The sequence below is a fragment of the Hypomesus transpacificus genome, chromosome 16 (genome assembly GCF_021917145.1).
Source record: "Hypomesus transpacificus isolate Combined female chromosome 16, fHypTra1, whole genome shotgun sequence".
Taxonomy (NCBI): Eukaryota; Metazoa; Chordata; class Actinopteri; order Osmeriformes; family Osmeridae; genus Hypomesus; species Hypomesus transpacificus.
The window spans coordinates 7,307,399-7,323,816 of record NC_061075.1 but is presented as its reverse complement, the minus strand read 5'-3'; the positions used below and the strand labels follow the sequence as shown (position 1 = coordinate 7,323,816).

Below are 16,418 nucleotides of genomic sequence, written 5' to 3'. Positions count from 1 at the left end.
TCAACTTGTTGTGACATGTTTTATGTCCTGAACAATCACCCACATTCACAAACTGGTTTTGCCAATTAAGAATTCTTTGTGAGACATGTTTGTGCCTTGGTCCTGACTGTTTGGGAATTGCTCAACCACTGGAGGGAAGACCGCAGTCAGGACGGAAAGTTTTAAGTGCATAAACTTGTTGGAAATAGTATCTTAGCCCAGTTTTGTATTTGTTATGAACTTTGACATAAAAAAAAAAACTTTTGACTTTGTTCAGTCTGTAGTTTTTTTGGAGTCTCTGGGTTATTTACCATAGGAGGTGGTGGGAACGGATGGGAACACACACCAGGAATGTTTAGACTATCCTAGCAGAGCTGGACAAGAGGGGGATGTCGGATGGTGTGTGTGAGCATGTGCTCAGGGAAGGCAGGAACTAGCTCACAGCTCTTAGGGAGAACACTCCTATTTGATGGAAGCGGAATGTTGGTGGACGGTGGAATGTTGGATGTGGGACATCTTTCCTTTTTCTAGTCAGGGCTTTTGATTGTGTGCGTGTGTGTGTGTGTGTAATGTATAGCTTGTGTGCGTTTTATAAGGTGTAAGGAATAAGTTTGCAAGGTGTCAAAAACTTTACATGTTCATTAACTGGCTACCTATGGGCTTTGGGCTTCACTGGAAGCCTAATAGAAAGATGCTTGGTCAGGCACGTTAAAACAGTCTCTGCAGACAGCCTGCTCCCCACCAAATACCTAAACATGCATGTGTCAGATAGCCATAGGACTGGCTGTGTTCTAATGTGTTCTGTCTTTACTAGTCTGCCCCCAGCAGTGAATATATGTCTGGGAGGCCTGGCCAGAGACGGAAGCCTTGTGTTATGACTCGTGTCCGCACTCGTCTAACGCTGATAAACGACGTGAGACACCCAGACCTGGATCTCTGACCCCCAGCACTAAGCCGTGCGTAGGCGAAGCTGCAGGCCAGACTTAGTCCCTGGGATCACAGTGTCCTGTCAGCACAGTGCACAGGACGCCCGTCAGCAAAAAAAAAAAAAAAAAACGCACATTCCTCCCCGCCAGCACCACATCCTTCCCTCGCCGCACCACGGAGGGACATCTGGCTATTTTGGGCAGGACACGGGGTGTAGGGGGGGTGTCCAGGATGAAGAGAGTTTGGGGGGGTGGGTGGATATTGGCGTAGAGGAAGACTAGCCTTGAGCTGAGGGGATCTCATCATCCCAGGTCAACTAAGCAGGGTGAGAAGAGTAACACGTCGAGAGAGAGAGAGAGAGGGAGAGAGAGACTCGCTGGGTTTCCTCTTTTCCATTGTTTCAGCTCTTTCTTTTCCTCGCTGTGGAGAAGAGGATCCTGTCAAGCTGTTTTGAATTATTTCTCTGTGGGAGGGGGGGGGGGGGGTTTGGGAGGGGGGGGGGGCTTACTGAGGTATCCAGAAAAAAAAACCCTTTGCCTCCTTGAGCGCTGTGTGGACTCAACCACAGGATGTCACAGAGACCCGGCTGGTTTAGAAATACTAAACATCAGGGGTGCTCTGGGCGTGTGCAGCCAGTGCTGGGTCGGTGCGAGGCCTACGGGTTGATCTCGCACTGTTCTGAGATGGAATACGTCGTTAGACTTTTGAGATAAGGTCTCCTGTGTTGGCGGTGTTTGCTTTAGCAGGCAAGTGACTGCAGGCAGTTTCGGGTTTTGGCTTCTGTGTCTGCATGCGTCAAATTTCAGACCGGTTATATCCAACAGCAGCAGCAGCAACAGAAGAAGAAGTGTAGTAATGTCATCCAGCCTCCTCTGTTTTGATAGGGCAACAGCTTTTTCTGTCGATTGTGAGGCGCTGACTCATACAGGAGTGTGTGAACTGTGTCTGAGAAGAGCAAACATTGCGCGCCGTTTCAGGAATTCGATATTGTTTCCCTTCGATCGATATCCGCAGTTCACCATTCAGTGTTTCTCCAAGAGTCCTCTTTTAGGAGGAAAAACGAGGAAAGGTGAATATCATTCAGAGGCATCTGAATCTTATCTGGCATCTGCCGTAAGGTCAGATCACGGCCTAGTGGGTTGGAAAGGTACACATAGCTCTCTGAGTCATTCTGCATCCACTCCCCCTTTCTCCTCTTCACTCCCCTCACCAGTGGAGGAGTGGAGCTCTCGTTATCAGCTGTGCAGCCTGACTGCATGTTTCCAAGTCTCCACACTCTCGATCTCCCTTTCTTCCTTTGTCTCTCTCTGCTTCTCTTTCCCTCTGCCCCTCTCTCTCTGCCTCTCTTTCTGCTCCTCTCTCTCTCTCTCTGCCTCTCTTTCTGCTCCTCTCTCTCTCTGCCTCTCTTTCTGCTCCTCTCTCTCTCTCTCTCTCTGCCTCTCTCTGCTCCTGTCTCTCTCTCTGGCTCTCTGTCTCTCTGCCTCTCTTTCTGCTCCTCTCTCCCTCTCTTTCACTCTGCCTCTCTTTCTGCTCCTCTCTCTCTCTGCCTCTCTTTCTGCTCCTCTCTCTCTATCTCTCTCTCTCTCTCTGCCTCTCTTTCTGCTCCTGTCTCTCTCTCTGCCTCTCTTTCTGCTCCTCTCTCTCTCTCTCTCTCTCTCTCTCTCTCTCTCTCTCTCTCTCTCTCTCTCTTTCTCCGATCACCCATGTCAGTGTTGGGTTAGCAGGTCGTAAGTGTTGGGTTTACAGGTCGTCAGTGTTGGGCTAGCAGGTCGTCAGTGTTGGGTTAGCAGGTCGTCAGTGTTGGCCTAGCAGGTCGTCAGTGTTGGTCTAGCAGGTCGTCAGTGTTGGGTTAGCAGGTCGTCAGTGTTGGGTTAACAGGTCGTCAGTGTTGGGCTAGCAGGTCGTCAGTGTTGGGCTAGCAGGTCGTCAGTGTTGGGTTAACAGGTCGTCAGTGTTGGGTTAACAGGTCGTCAGTGTTGGGCTAGCATGTCGTCAGTGTTGGGCTAGCAGGTCGTCAGTGTTGGGTTAACAGGTCGTCAGTGTTGGGCTAGCAGGTCGTCAGTGTTGGGTTAACAGGTCGTCAGTGTTGGGTTAACACTCTGAAGTCAGTGTGGTCAGTGCCTCTGTGGCTGATCCCAGCCCAGCACCCTTGGAGGGGGGTGAGGGCCGGTGTTTTTCCAGGTGTGTGCCCTTCCAAGGCCCTGTGGTGTCCTGCCTGCCTCTCCTCAGCTTGGGAACCTATAATAAGGCCTCCATGACACAAACACTATGTGGTTTGTTGTTCCTACTCAGACGTTCCTGACCTGCTGTCTTTGATGTGTTTTTACGCCCCCTCCAGGCCTCCTCTCTAGAAATACACCTCCCCACCCTACTGTCTAAACAAACACTGGTCCGTTCTGGAGGGTTCCCATTCTGTCCTGGTCTGTTCCGATGCCGTTTTCGCCTGTTCCAAGGCGCTTGGTGCCCCGTGGCGTACTGTGTTTCCGCTATGTTGATTTTGCCGTGGCGGCCGCCCGGCGGTATCAGAAATAGGGCTGTACAAAATGTTAGGGTTGATATCAGCAGTGATTGTTAAAGTGCATGTCGGAGCATAGCACGGACACGCGCTTCACAGCGCAGTTGAGATTGCGTGTGTGCGTCCTTGAAAACTGTAAGTCGTATTACTTATGTTGTCAGTTCATTTAAGCCTGTTATTGTAGTAGTCTGTAGTTCTTGCAAATTTTAAATAAGTTAACTGGTGATTTTTGTTGTTTGTATTCTTCCCCTGCTAGCGAAATTGCACGTCTGTTGATTCGATAGCGGTTGCTCACGTTTGTATTTTAGGTGCATTATTATGCTGAAGTAGTTTTAATTATCATAGTGGGTAATATTGTTATTGTTTTTCTACAGAATGCTTAGCCTATCAAGATCAAATGAAGCAGACAGTGTACATGCTTCCGAGTGGCTTACCTTAATCTGTAGGCTAGGCCACTGACCATTTACAATAAGTTGTTCCGTCAATTATTAATTGGCAGCATTTATGCCATTTCAAACATACTTTATGAGTGTAAGGTGTCTTTAAGTAGGCTAACTTTATTTCTTTATGGGAAATATGACGAAAATATGTGCAATATTGCATTAGCTATTAGACTATGACATGAACCTGCTCCGAAATATAGCGTTGGGGGGTGTTCGGACAGAGCTGCCCCCACTGCAAAAACAAATCCTGGAGGAAACACTGGTCGTGGCTGATCTCCAGTGTGTCGTTGCTGATCTCCAGTGTGTCGTGGCTGATCTCCAGTGTGTCGTGGCTGATCTCCAGTGTGTCGTGGCTGATCTCCAGTGTGTCGTGGCTGATCTCCAGTGTGTCGTGGCTGATCTCCAGTGTGTCGTGGCTGATCTCCAGTGTGTCGTGGCTGATCTCCAGTGTGTCGTGGCTGATCTCCAGTGTGTGCTGTGTTTCAGGTGGAGGAGGGCAGCAAGGCGGCGGCCGTCAGCCTCCAGGTGGGAGACGAGCTCGTCAACATCAACGACTACCCCCTGAGCGGCTACAGGCAGGAGGCCATCTGCCTGGTGAAGGGCTCCTACAAGACTCTCACCCTGGTGGTGAAAAGGTACGGCCGAGAGACACTGACCTCCTCCTTTCTCTCTCTCTCTCTCTCTCTCTCTCTCTCTCTCTCTCTCTCTCTCTCTCTCTCTCTCTCTCTCTCTCTCGCTCTCTCGCTCTCTCGCTCTCTCGCGCTCGCGCTCTCTCTCTCGCTCTCGCTCTCTCTCTCTCTTGCTCTCGCTCTCTCTTTCTTTGTCTATATCTCCCTCCCTCTCTTTCTCTCTCTCTCTCTCTCTGTCTCTCCCCCCTGGAGCTCTGGAGCGCACACCTGCTGTTGCCCCCCCCCCCCCTCTCTCTCGCCCCGGTCGCCATGACGACATCCCGAAGAGAGGGATGATTGGATTGCAGCGAGGAGAGGAGGGAGTTTCCCAGCTGCCGGTCAGGCCTGGCTGTGATGTAGCTGGTGATGTAGCTGGTTAGTGTGTCAGTGTGGCTCAGGCCTGTGGTCCCGTTCTCTGACCCACTCTCCTGTGCTCGCACCAACTGGATCGGCCTGTTCAGCCACATTGAGCCGTGCCGCTGAGTTCAGGGTTGTTTACACAAACAGGAGGAAGTGGCTGGAGGGTGACATCACTCTCCAGTGTATTAGACCCCACCCCAGCTGGTGTGGGAAACACCTGTCGTGGGAAAATGTCTTCTGTCCCGTGCTAATCCAGTCATCTTATCTCCCAGTCACTACCAATCAGCTTAGATCATTTTTTGTGTGTTGCACGCCATGACAGCAACAATAAAAGAGAGAGAGAGAGTTTGCATGGTCCCTCCTGGAGGCTGCGTTTATTCAAAACAAACAAACGCACGCCAACTTCCCTCTTCCTGGTTTCCTCTCTCTTGTCATGCAGGACAAACGACACGCGCCCACGAACAATAAGCTCACGTCACTCAATGAACCCTCTCACGAGCTACACAAACTGACGCGCCGCTATGGGTGGGGTGTCCAGTCAGGTAACTTGTGAATCATTTGGAACATGTCCAGGCAGACGCGTTTTAAAAGGCCTCATTGTGTGCAAAACACTGGTTTCTTTGTCTCGCCTCTTTGTCTGGACTTCACGCCATGTCGTTTAATATCAGGACCTAAGTCCTAAGCAAACACGCTTCCACAATGGCGTCTTCTCTCTGCACTCGTCCCCTGGCAGAGACGGCTGCGGATGGCTGTGCCTACTGTACGGCTCTCCACAACAGGGACAATGACTCTGAAGGAGAGGGGGAACCCATGACACGCACGAACCTCTCGATTCTGCTGCGCCCAGCTCAGACTCAATGATCTCTTTTCTGTCTCGTCATCCTAACTCTGCGCCTGCTGACGTGTTTCTCCCCTCTTTCCCTCCCTCCCTCTTCCTCCTCGCTGTCGATGTGAACCGTAGACATAGTAGATGATGCGAAGGAAGTGAAACGGCTGCGGTGACGCCACCAAGTTGTGGCTGGGTTTGGGGCTTGTCGCGAGGCTGCTCCCGATTTTTAGATACAGTCTCCCAGGGGCGCAGTGTGCCTGAGGGAGGAATGCCGCTCGTACCAGAGTGACCGTCTGATCCCCTGAGAGCACCTTTTCCCATCTCCACAAGGTCCATCGTCTCCGCCCGCATTTAGTCGTGATTATACGACGAGCAGGAAAAACGTCCCTAGCCTGTCGTTATGCAAAGCCACAAAAACAAACAGGAGTCTGAATTAGACTGGAAGATTCCGAGGCTCAGTCGCTACTGGGACCTCGAAGCTTGGCTGTCTGACATCTCCCCCGTGCTAATTTGCATGTGATTGTTGATGGCGGCAGCCTGTGAAGATGCCTACAACCTTTTCAAAAGGTGTTTCAGGTCTGGACATGGCTTACAATGTGGGCTTGGCCATTCCATGGAGCAACAATTTGTTAGCACGCTAGTCTAGGGCACCACCATAGCACACCTCTCTTAATAAAATAATGGATTCACTTTTATTTTAAGCGGTGTCATTTTCCAAATAACGTGTATTGAGTTGAATGGGGGGGGGGGGAGAGTTTATACCTGGTATCTCATGATCTGCAAACAAATGTTCCACCACTGAACTACACACATTCCCCAGCCTTCCTGGTTTGTATTCTCTTCAGTATGTGTAAGGCGGCGTTGTGGCCCGGTTGATTTGACAGTGTGGCTAATGTCACAACGCAGCCAGACAAGCCGGCAGGGGGTGGAAACTTCCAGAAACCGCTCCCGTCTGCAGGCGTGGCCACGGAGTGGGAGGAGCCAGGCTCCAGCCTGTGATGACTAATGTGGAGCGATGAGGTCATCAGGAGGCGGGGCCTGGCACAGGTGAGCGTGGTGCAGGCACAGGTGGGGCAGCAGAGACTATGGGATGTGGTACTAGTAACCAGCGGTGTTGAGCTTTGACACGTCTTCAGACCAGAGGTGTTCAGTGATCATTTGTTGATCAGCTTTTGATGCTACTGATCACGGAGCTGCAGAAGGCTGAGATCTGGCAGGATTGTAGAAGAAAAAAATACGTCAAGCTAAACTTTTAATCTCTCTAAATTGGATAGTCTGGTGTCTTTGCCTAGTGACATAAGTAGAGAACCGAGCTGTGATTCCGAAGGCTGTCTTGTGAGACAGTGCTTGAGTGGTTGGTTTATCTTGGGGTTCCCTCCCCTTGGGGTTCCTATGCAGTCAGCATGAAGAGGGCATAGGAACAAGGATGTGTTTGCATCAGAGGCTGTCTGGATGTTGCCGAGACCTGTCGTATGTTCAGCCTAGTCACAGAGCCATCTAGTGGTTTAAAGTTGTGCACGCCAAAGAAAGTTGGACTTTTTGCCATGCACTTTGGTAAGATTCTTTGCATTGACCACATAGTCTTTGCGAGCTAAAAGCAACAAAAAGGAACAATTGTTTTCTCTTTGTCCAGTCCAAGCCCAAGGAGAGTTTTATGTGGTTCAGATGTGCTAATCCCTCCCCCCACACACACACACACACACGAACACCAAACCCCCTAAATTGTGTTTTGCTCCATCAAGGTAACATGATTCAGCTTTCATTTCATGGATATTGATGGGGAGCAGAACCATTTCCCCTGCCTCCCCTCTCCCCAAGAGACAGAATAATCTAGAATGAGTCCAGCGTTCCAGGCTGATGACTTTAACCTTAAACAGAGCAGCAAGCGGTTGCTCGTTCGTGTTGAACACTTACTGAGGTATGTAACCCTAAGCACTTTCTCATGTCTGCTCTGAATTTATGGCTGAATCAACACAGTGAGTGCTGCCCCTCACAGTCCAACCAAAGGCCAAGCACTGCTAAGGGAACCTACTCGGTAACCTAGTTGTTTTAGATGCTTCCTTTGCCAGGCTGCATTATGAGGCATGTTATGTCATCAGCTAATTATTAGCGGCTCATATTAGCTGCTAACATAAGCAAAAATGCTCAAATATTAGCTGCTAATTTTAGCAGCCAAGGGGGAAAAAGGGGGGCTCAGGTGTTGAGGGGGGCTCAGGTGTTGAGGGGGGCTCAGGTGTTGAGGGGGACTCAGGTGTTGAGGGGGGCCCTGGTGTTGAGGGGGGCTCAGGTGTTGAGGGGGGCTCAGGTGTTGAGGGGGGCCCTGGTGTTGAGGGGGGCTCAGGTGTTGAGGGGGGCTCAGGTGTTGAGGGGGACTCAGGTGTTGAGGGGGGCCCTGGTGTTGAGGGGGGCTCAGGTGTTGAGGGGGGCTCAGGTGTTGAGGGGGACTCAGGTGTTGAGGGGGGCTCAGGTGTTGAGGGGGGCCCTGGTGTTGAGGGGGGCTCAGGTGTTGAGGGGGGCTCAGGTGTTGAGGGGGGCTCAGGTGTTGAGGGGGGCTCAGGTGTTGAGGGGGACTCAGGTGTTGAGGGGGGCCCTGGTGTTGAGGGGGGCTCAGGTGATATGGGGGGCTCAGGTGATGAGGGGCAGTGTGTCAGCACAGACAGCCCGTGACTCTCTGCCTGGTATTCCACTCAGCCCAGGAATGTGCCGGTCATTATGGCTCCCTCACGGTTCAGCTCTCCCTCCCATCCATGACTGGCCTGATTGTGAGTGCTGCTTTGTTAAAGTCCAAAGGGGGAGGGGGGATCACCTCCAGGATCCAGCATTTTCTAACGTTACATTTAATGATGTGTTATTGCCACCTTCCGCTAAGTGATCAGGTCTGCCCATTAAGCATGGACGGATTATCCACTGTTTTAAGCAAGTCAAGAACCAACATCCCTGTCTTTAAGTAAGAGGGTCAGAGTTACTAGACCCTTTAATCTGATTACCAAATACCTCATCAAAACTAAAGGCCTTTTTAATCGTTCACGTTCATGATGTTTCGGATCGACATGTGAAATGGCAGCGTTTGTATTGATACGTTTCATCATGAGAAGTCAAATTAAACGTTAAGTTTAACTTCCCTGGCTGGTGAGCATTCACTTCCAGGGGAGGGAGAGGGGGGGGGGTGTAAGAGCAGCCAGCGTTTTAGTGAAGTTAAAAGCCTTCAAATGGCCCTGTCTGGAATGTATGCTCCAAGGTTCCCCATACAATAGATCATTGTGAAAGGTTGTTTAGTAAAGCCCTCCTATCAACTTGAGGCCCAAACAGTTCTTCGCTAATCTTCTTGCCTGTCACCAGACCGAGTTTTAATCAAAACGTTGGAGGTCAGGCTGTAATCTAAGTCTCTTTTTAAGTCTCCTACAAAGTTTCTGTTGTTGAACTTAGCCGGTGTCTGTATGAACCAGGTGGTATAGGTTCGTTGTCTGCGGTCAGACGGTATCAGAGTGACCATACAATCTGCTCACAACACTTTTTCTTTAGGAGGCGTTGAAAGTATCCTTGAACTAAAGACCCTACTCCGTAATATGGCCTTGCAGCTTCTGTTTTGTCTTAATACTTTCTGTATTTTTTTTTAATGAATTTCAGCAGGTAGCCAGCCAGCCATTTCTAAATTACACGGTCATCTATTTAGTTTTATCCTTAAAAAATGATGTTGTGGCTGCTCAGGTGACAAGCTGTTGACGTCTCCAAAATCAGACAGTTAGCCGATTTGCGTTTGTCTGATTTGTTGAAATCATCCGCTGCTGAGGTCTGTGTTGGGGCGGGGCGGGGGGGGGTGGAGGCCTGCTGCGTTCCCTAGCTACCGAGGGTTTTAGAGAACCACCGTGGCCTTCCACCTCAACCGATCAACCTGTTGCCATAGGGATGAGACAAATGCACGTCTGCCTCACAACACGAGGAGAGTCCACCGTTTCAACTCATTAGCATACAGGCCCCCGGGAGCCAATGGGGACGGCTCCTGGTGCCGGATTACTCAAAGGGGAATGGCTGGGACAAAGGCCCTCCTCCTTCCCTTATACACCCCACCGCCCCCTTTCAGGGGTAAACCCCACCCCACCCCCTCCCCTCACCCATGCTCCCTAGGGAAATCTGCCCTGGCTCATACCCACACAGGCAGTAGAAGTTTCAGAGTCGGCGTGTCAGGGTGGCTTACGTCGCAAGGCTGTCGGTGTGTGGCCAGTCTGAGGACCTGGAGGTGGCTGTTTGGTCCAGGCCCGTTTAGGAGGGAGAGGTGCCGTGCGCTGATGGCCAGAGCCCGGCGGTAGTCAGTGGTGTGTGTGTGTGTCTTTGTCCTGGGCCCCCCCCCACCCTACCACCGGCTGCCTTTTTGAAGTGCCTGTGGAATGTGGTGCGCGAGGAGCCCAGCTAGCTAGCCAAGCTAGCTCAGCTCTCTGGAGGTCTGTGGGTCTGCTGCCCTGCTGGAACAACACTGGCTCCCAGGGAACTGGAGAGGATCTGAGGTGAGCAACCAACTCCTCACCTTCTCCTTCCCTTCCCCCCCCCCCCCCCCCCCCACACATACACTCCACCCTCCGAGAGCCTGGTGAGATGATTGGCGCCTTCTCTCTCGTGTGTTCTTTTAACTGACCTTTTTAAAATTGAAGTGTTGTACTGTTTTTTTTTGGCTGTGTAAACTTGCTTCTGGGTTCTGGAGGGTGTTATTTAGTTGGCTGTGACACATGGATCTGGATCACTGGTGTAGCATCTGGACTGCTCCCAAGCCTGTGTTTTGTGACCCCCAATAACAGTCTGGATTATTGGGTTCAATCAGCACGAGGCCAGGCATCATTCAGGTTAAGCCATCATCAGCAACATTCAGCATTTCATCATCAAATAGGCCTACCAGATCATCTGTTCATGTCGGTCTCACACAGTGAAGTATTACCCTGGTAACGGGATAGGTGACACCGTCACTGTTTGCTGATGCTCGTCTGCGGTTCCAGAGCGGTTCCGCTACTCCTTGAGCCTACATGCCTACTATTCTTAAGGCTAAATGTTCTTACCAGTTGGCAGTTAGGTCCTCGCGAGCGTCGTGTTTACTTTTGAATGTGTCTCTGTGAAGAGGGGAAGTGAGTAGGGGGTTTCCACAGTTCAACCACCCCTCCCCCCCCCCACCACACACACACTCACCCTCCTCCCTGTCTAGCCCTCCTGCTCCTCTGATTCACTCTCCTGGCATATCTGCGGCGGTCCAGCTGTAGCCCTGACAATACGGCTAATAAAGCCGGGCTCGTTTGCATATGAATGGCGCGCGGCACACTGTGTGTGGCTAGCTACCGAGTGCAGACTTGGTGGAGCCCAGGAAGACAGAGCCTCACTCCGGCCCTCTCTTTGTCCCCTCTCAACAAGACCGGAGGATCAGTTCGGAAGACGTTTCCTCCGGTTTTGCCACTTCGCCCAGCGAGACGGCGAGGTTTGTCTCCCCCCCCCCCCCCCCCCCCCCCCCCGTCCGCTGGTGTGGAAGTCAGCCGGCGTGCCTCGACCGTGCTGATGTGGCCGTCGAACGGAACTGTTGACCAGCGGCGTCCTCTGACCGCTCAGGTCTCGACCCGGCGTGGGGGGGGGGGGGGGGTCCGGTGACCTTTGACCTCGTGGCTTTATAGGGCAACGGGGGCACGTCCCATTCTGATGGGAAAGAAAGCGAGGCTGGGCTTTGTTTAGTTGAGCTCATCAGATTCACGACACCCTCTTGATCCTAAGAAGGTTAGACGAGTAGGAGTCTTGTCTGTGTAAGTGAGCTAATGCAGGCGCTGGGAAGTTCTGAGTCTGAGGAAATGTTTCGGGTTTTTGTTTAGTTTTTTTGACATGCGAGGTCAAATGTGTGTCTAGGAACAAGGCTCATTCCAGTGTGTCAGAGCACATGGGATAAGAGCTGGAGTTATGCAGCCAGATGACCTCAATCTCAGCTCAAACCTCAAGCACTTAGTTACGCACCATGAACATAGACAGCAGTCACCTTGCCTTCAGGATAACAGAGGCCGTTTACAGCTCAGCCTGTGTTGGAAACCAGCCCAATGCCAGACACCGTCCCTTCACCTGCCTCCATAAGAATGTCACCTACGCTGTCCTTCACCAGCCAGGTCACCCCTCTCAGCACGGCGCCCGGTGACACCGTTAAGCGTCACCGGGGGGGGGCAGGAAGGGACAGGATCTGTCTGGGTGGCAGACGACAGCTTGGCCCGAGGGGGTGATGCGACTGATCCTGGGGTTTTGTGAGAGATTCTGTGGCCTCTAAAGCCCTCGCGCCCCCCCCTCCCTCCCCCGCCCCATGCTGGGCTGTGGAGCCCCATGGGGGACATATGGCAGTCTGAACACACAGCCTGGCTCTCCTCCCTCCTCTGTCACCCTCCCTTCAGCCAGAGACTGCTGAGGGGAAGGTGACGTTTGTGAAGGCTTCACCCTATTTAGCATGAGAAGGTCATTCTTCACACAATTGTATTTATTTTATTCAACATATATGTTATAATGTAAATCAAGGTTTTTGGTTATTTTATCTGTGTGCATAGTGGTTTTCGAGTCACAGGGTGAGCAGTCACTAGTTTGACCAGGAGAGGGGGCCATGAAACCATGCTCTTGCAGGCACATAGTTTAGGAACAAGGTCAGCATTTTCTACTTGAGCTTTTCCAAAAATGCCATGCAGCCTGTATTGCCTGAATGTATTGGAGGTCCAATGAGTATTTTTTGAAGGTTGCAATATAATTTATTTTTTATCCCTTGCGTACACAAAACCATACACACACACACACACACACACACACAATGTCAGTGCTTTGTGAGTTTTACCGTTGTGTATGTGATCAGTTGTGAGCTGCCATTCAGCTTGTGTGTTCCCCCTTCCTGTTGCCTCCAGGAATATGAAAATGGTGGATATAGTAGCTCAGAAAATGCCCTCAGAAAGCGACGTGCATGTGGCCCGGAGCTTTCTCACGAAGATTTTGCGAAGTTCCATGAGGTATGGTACCAGTAGCTCACCTGTAGCACCCCTCCATGTCTCCATCAAGCCATCCAGTCTGGCATGTTCCCCTTTGATTCCATGATCCCATCCTCCTATCGTGGGGTCACCCACCCTCCCATACCAGCTCTCCTCATCATTTAGTCCCCTCCCTCTGTCATCCAGCTGTTTCCTTGTCTCATCACATGTGATGGTCTGTGATGTGGTCGTGTGACTGCGGGTGCTGTGCTCGTGTTCGGGCGCTCCGCTCGTTTCCCGCGGATGCGGCGACTGCTCGCCTTCGTCGACCCCCCGTCGTGCTGATCTGTGTGTTTGTCTCGTTCTTGCCCCCTCTCCTCACATGCGTTACAGGAAGAACCGTTTCAGAGGGTAGGTTCCCGCCTGCATGGCTCTGTGTGTGATCTGTGTTCCGGCTGTGTCATGTGACTCAATGTTCCACCTCAAATGTGATCTCTAGTTCTGTGATTTTTCAGTCATATTATCAGAAGTGTTTCAGGTACTTTTGTCGTTTCTGAAATGCCGACGCTCTGTAATTTCAAGTCTTCTGGACTTGTTGGCTGTTGTTGTGGTTAATGTTGAGTTATGTGGTTTATAAATGGAAGTACATGCATTCCTGTGTTCCATACGGGCTTGCTCTCTAATCCAGAGCTGCTTTTTCCTCCCTCTCTCTCTCTCTCTCCCTCTCTCCCCCCAGGAGAAATGAACCCGTAAGCAGGCCTCACTCCTGGCACGCCACCAAGTTCAACGAGAGCCAATCGGAGACTGCCAAAACCCAGTCTCCACCTCCGCCAGTCTGGCACACAAGATATGATGCAAGGTAGCTCAGGAATCATGAAACAAGTTCCCAATTCTTTCCCTCCTAGAAATAAATCAAATTGAATTATATACATTAAAAGAAAAAGCCTTTCTCAAAATCTCTCAGAGAACCCTGTGTATTTAAACGTTGTTTATAAAGTTGGTCCATTCAATGGAACTTTAATGCCTTCATCCCTGATCTGTCCCCAGTTCCTCCTCCACCGATCTCTCCACCGGCTGGGAGCAGACCAACCTGCGCAGAGTGTCCGACCAGTTCAGCTCCCTGGGCAGCATGGACAGCCTAGAGCACGTCCCTCACCCCTACCCCTCCGGCCGCCTCTCCCCAGCCAAGTCCAACACCAGCGCGGAGCACCTGGGGGGCGGCGGCGGCGGGGGCGGCAAGCGCGACTCGGCCTACAGCTCCTTCTCCACCAGCTCCGGCACGCCTGACTACACGCTGTCCAAGAGCAACGCCGCCTCCACCGAGAACGTGCTCTACAAGGTCAGCCAGTGGGACGCGGGCGGCCGGCCCACCAACGGCAGGCACAGCCAGATCCTGAGCGAGGGGGCGAAGGCGGACGAGCGGGCCGGGTACCTGCAGCTCCCCGGGGGGCCCGCGGGCCGGGAGAGCCCCCGGCCGGAGGAGCAGCCGCCCGGTCCTCGCCCCTCCAACTCGGGCCGGGCCAACTTCGGCCCCGTGTGGCACGTACCAGAGAAGAAGAAGCCCGTCCACTCGCCCTCCCCTCCTCCGCCCCTGCCACCGGTGCGCAGCGACAGTTTTGCCGCCACCAAGGTCCACGAGAAGGGCCTCGTCATAGCCTACCCCGAGGACCCTGACCCCCACCTCCACCCCAAAGCCCCGGGCACGGAGGCGTCCGACACGCGGCGCGGTTACAGCCTCTCCGCGAAAATCGACGCCGGCGGCCCTCCCGTTTCACCCGATAGCTACCACCACAACCAGCTCAACTCCAACAAGCCGTACTCCCTCTCCAGTACCGACGTGAGGCTGGGCCCGCCCCCATACGCCTACACACCTTACCACCAGCGCCAGTACAGCGACGAAAGCACTTTCTACTCCCAGCCCAGGACCCCGTCGGCAGCCAAACCGCACAACATCAGTGCCTACTACAGCAGCATGCAGGAGCTGCCCACCAACAACTTCACCCAGACGTACGTCCACACCCAGACCCAGACTCGGGCCTCCGCCACCTCCCTGTCCAGCACGGCCATCGACCAGAACCCAGACGGTGCCGGCCACACCCGCTACTACTGCGTGACGGCCCGCCAGCCGGCATCACAGGCCCCGGTGGGAAAGACTGAGGATGGAGGAAGAGGAGCGTGTGTGGAAACGGTGAGCAGCGGCGGCGAGAGGGCACCACTCAGCCCCCAGACGCTCCAGAAGACCAAGTACCAGCTGCCTCAGCCACAGCCGGCGCACCCCACCACGAAGGACAGCAACGGGTACGGTCAACAGGACGAGGCGGCGCCGCGTCACAAGCTGCCGTCTGTGCCGGCGCCCCCTGCTGGACCGGAGGGGCCAGGCGGGGACGACAGGGGCAGCCAGAGGAGGCTGGACGTTCAGAACGCCGACACTCACTACATGAGCTACCCTCCCAGCAGGCAACCAGACCAAAGGAGGTCCCTGCCCACGCAGCACAGAGAGCCGGACGTCAGGCCGGGGGGGGGTCACCAGGGGGTCGGGATCTCCCCGCAGACCACGCCCTTGCTCCACTCTCTGTCGGCGGAGAGCGCGGGCCGGGGCGACACCGCCCCCGACCCGCTGACCGTCCAGCAGACGCGCCGGAGCGAACGCTTCGCCACGACCCTCCGCAGCGAGATCCAGATGAGGCGGGCCAAGCTACAGAAGAGCAAGAGCGCGGCCGCCCTCAGCGGGACGAGCGAGGCGGCGGAGGAGGAGACGGCGGAGGCGGAGTCTCAGGAGAACTCGGTGGCCTCGCCGTCCTCGGAGGGCTCCTTCAGCAGCACCTACAAGGACCACCTGAAAGAGGCGCAGGCCAGGGTCCTAAAGGCCACCTCGTTCAGGAGGAGAGACCTGGAGCCCGTCCTGCTGGAGCACTCCGGCTCGGACGGTCCGCCCGGGTACCCCTCCTCCGTCCTGGGCCGCAAGGACTCCAACCCTTTGCCCAGCGTCTCCGAGGCTCCGCCCAGCCGGTCCGGCGGCGGTCAGGTGACCCGCATCGGAGGCAGGAAGCGCTTCACGACGGAGCGGAAAGTGCGGTCGTACTCCGAACCCGACAAAATCCATGAGGTGGGCGTGGACGAGGCGGCGGCGGTGGCGCCCTGCGAGAGAGCCGCCTCCATGACGGACCGCAGGAAGCTGTTCGAGACCACCGGGAAACCCGCCTTCCCCAAACCCCTCCTCAAGCCGGGCCCTCAGAGCAGCTCAGAGGCCCCCAGAGAGCCCCAAGCGAGGGCTCCGGCGCCCAGCAAGTACCCTGAGGAGGCCCGAGGCCTGGAGGTCTCCAGCTCCCACAGGCAGGCCCTCCTGGAGCAGCAGAGGCTGGGCACATTCGCAGAGTACGAGGCCACCTGGAGCCTCCCCAAGAAGCCGGCGGAGACCAGGGCGTCCGGGCGGTACCGGTCCGCCGACAACATCCTGGACCCGGCTGCGGAGGAGAGGACCAAACCCACCTGTGTCCACGAGCGCTCGCGCTCCTCCCCTTCGGCCGACTTCTACGGCCAGGTAACTCCTCCCATCTCTGACAAAGGCCTGCTGGGAAACTGAGTTTTTTTTTGTTGTATTGCTCTCACACGTACCAATACGGTGAATGTATAACTTGGAAGGCAGGCGCTTTTATGGAAGTTGATGTAAACAGTGTATTTAGAATCTGTTATAAAGGTGAGATCCAGTGCCCGTTACAGAAACTGCACCCTGAGTCAGTGATG

General features: G+C 53.7%; 1 protein-coding gene across 2 annotated transcripts in view; it reads left to right on the top strand.

Annotated features, from left to right (window-relative positions):
* shroom2a (shroom family member 2a) overlaps positions 1-16,418 on the top strand; it is a 30,280-nt gene that overhangs the window by 4,257 nt on the left and 9,605 nt on the right. For both annotated transcript variants that reach the window (XM_047036717.1, XM_047036716.1), the window contains exons 3-5: positions 4,351-4,499; positions 13,411-13,533; positions 13,722-16,215. In XM_047036717.1, the coding sequence (XP_046892673.1) occupies positions 4,351-4,499; positions 13,411-13,533; positions 13,722-16,215 (2,766 nt within the window). The remainder of the gene's footprint in view (positions 1-4,350; positions 4,500-13,410; positions 13,534-13,721; positions 16,216-16,418) is intronic.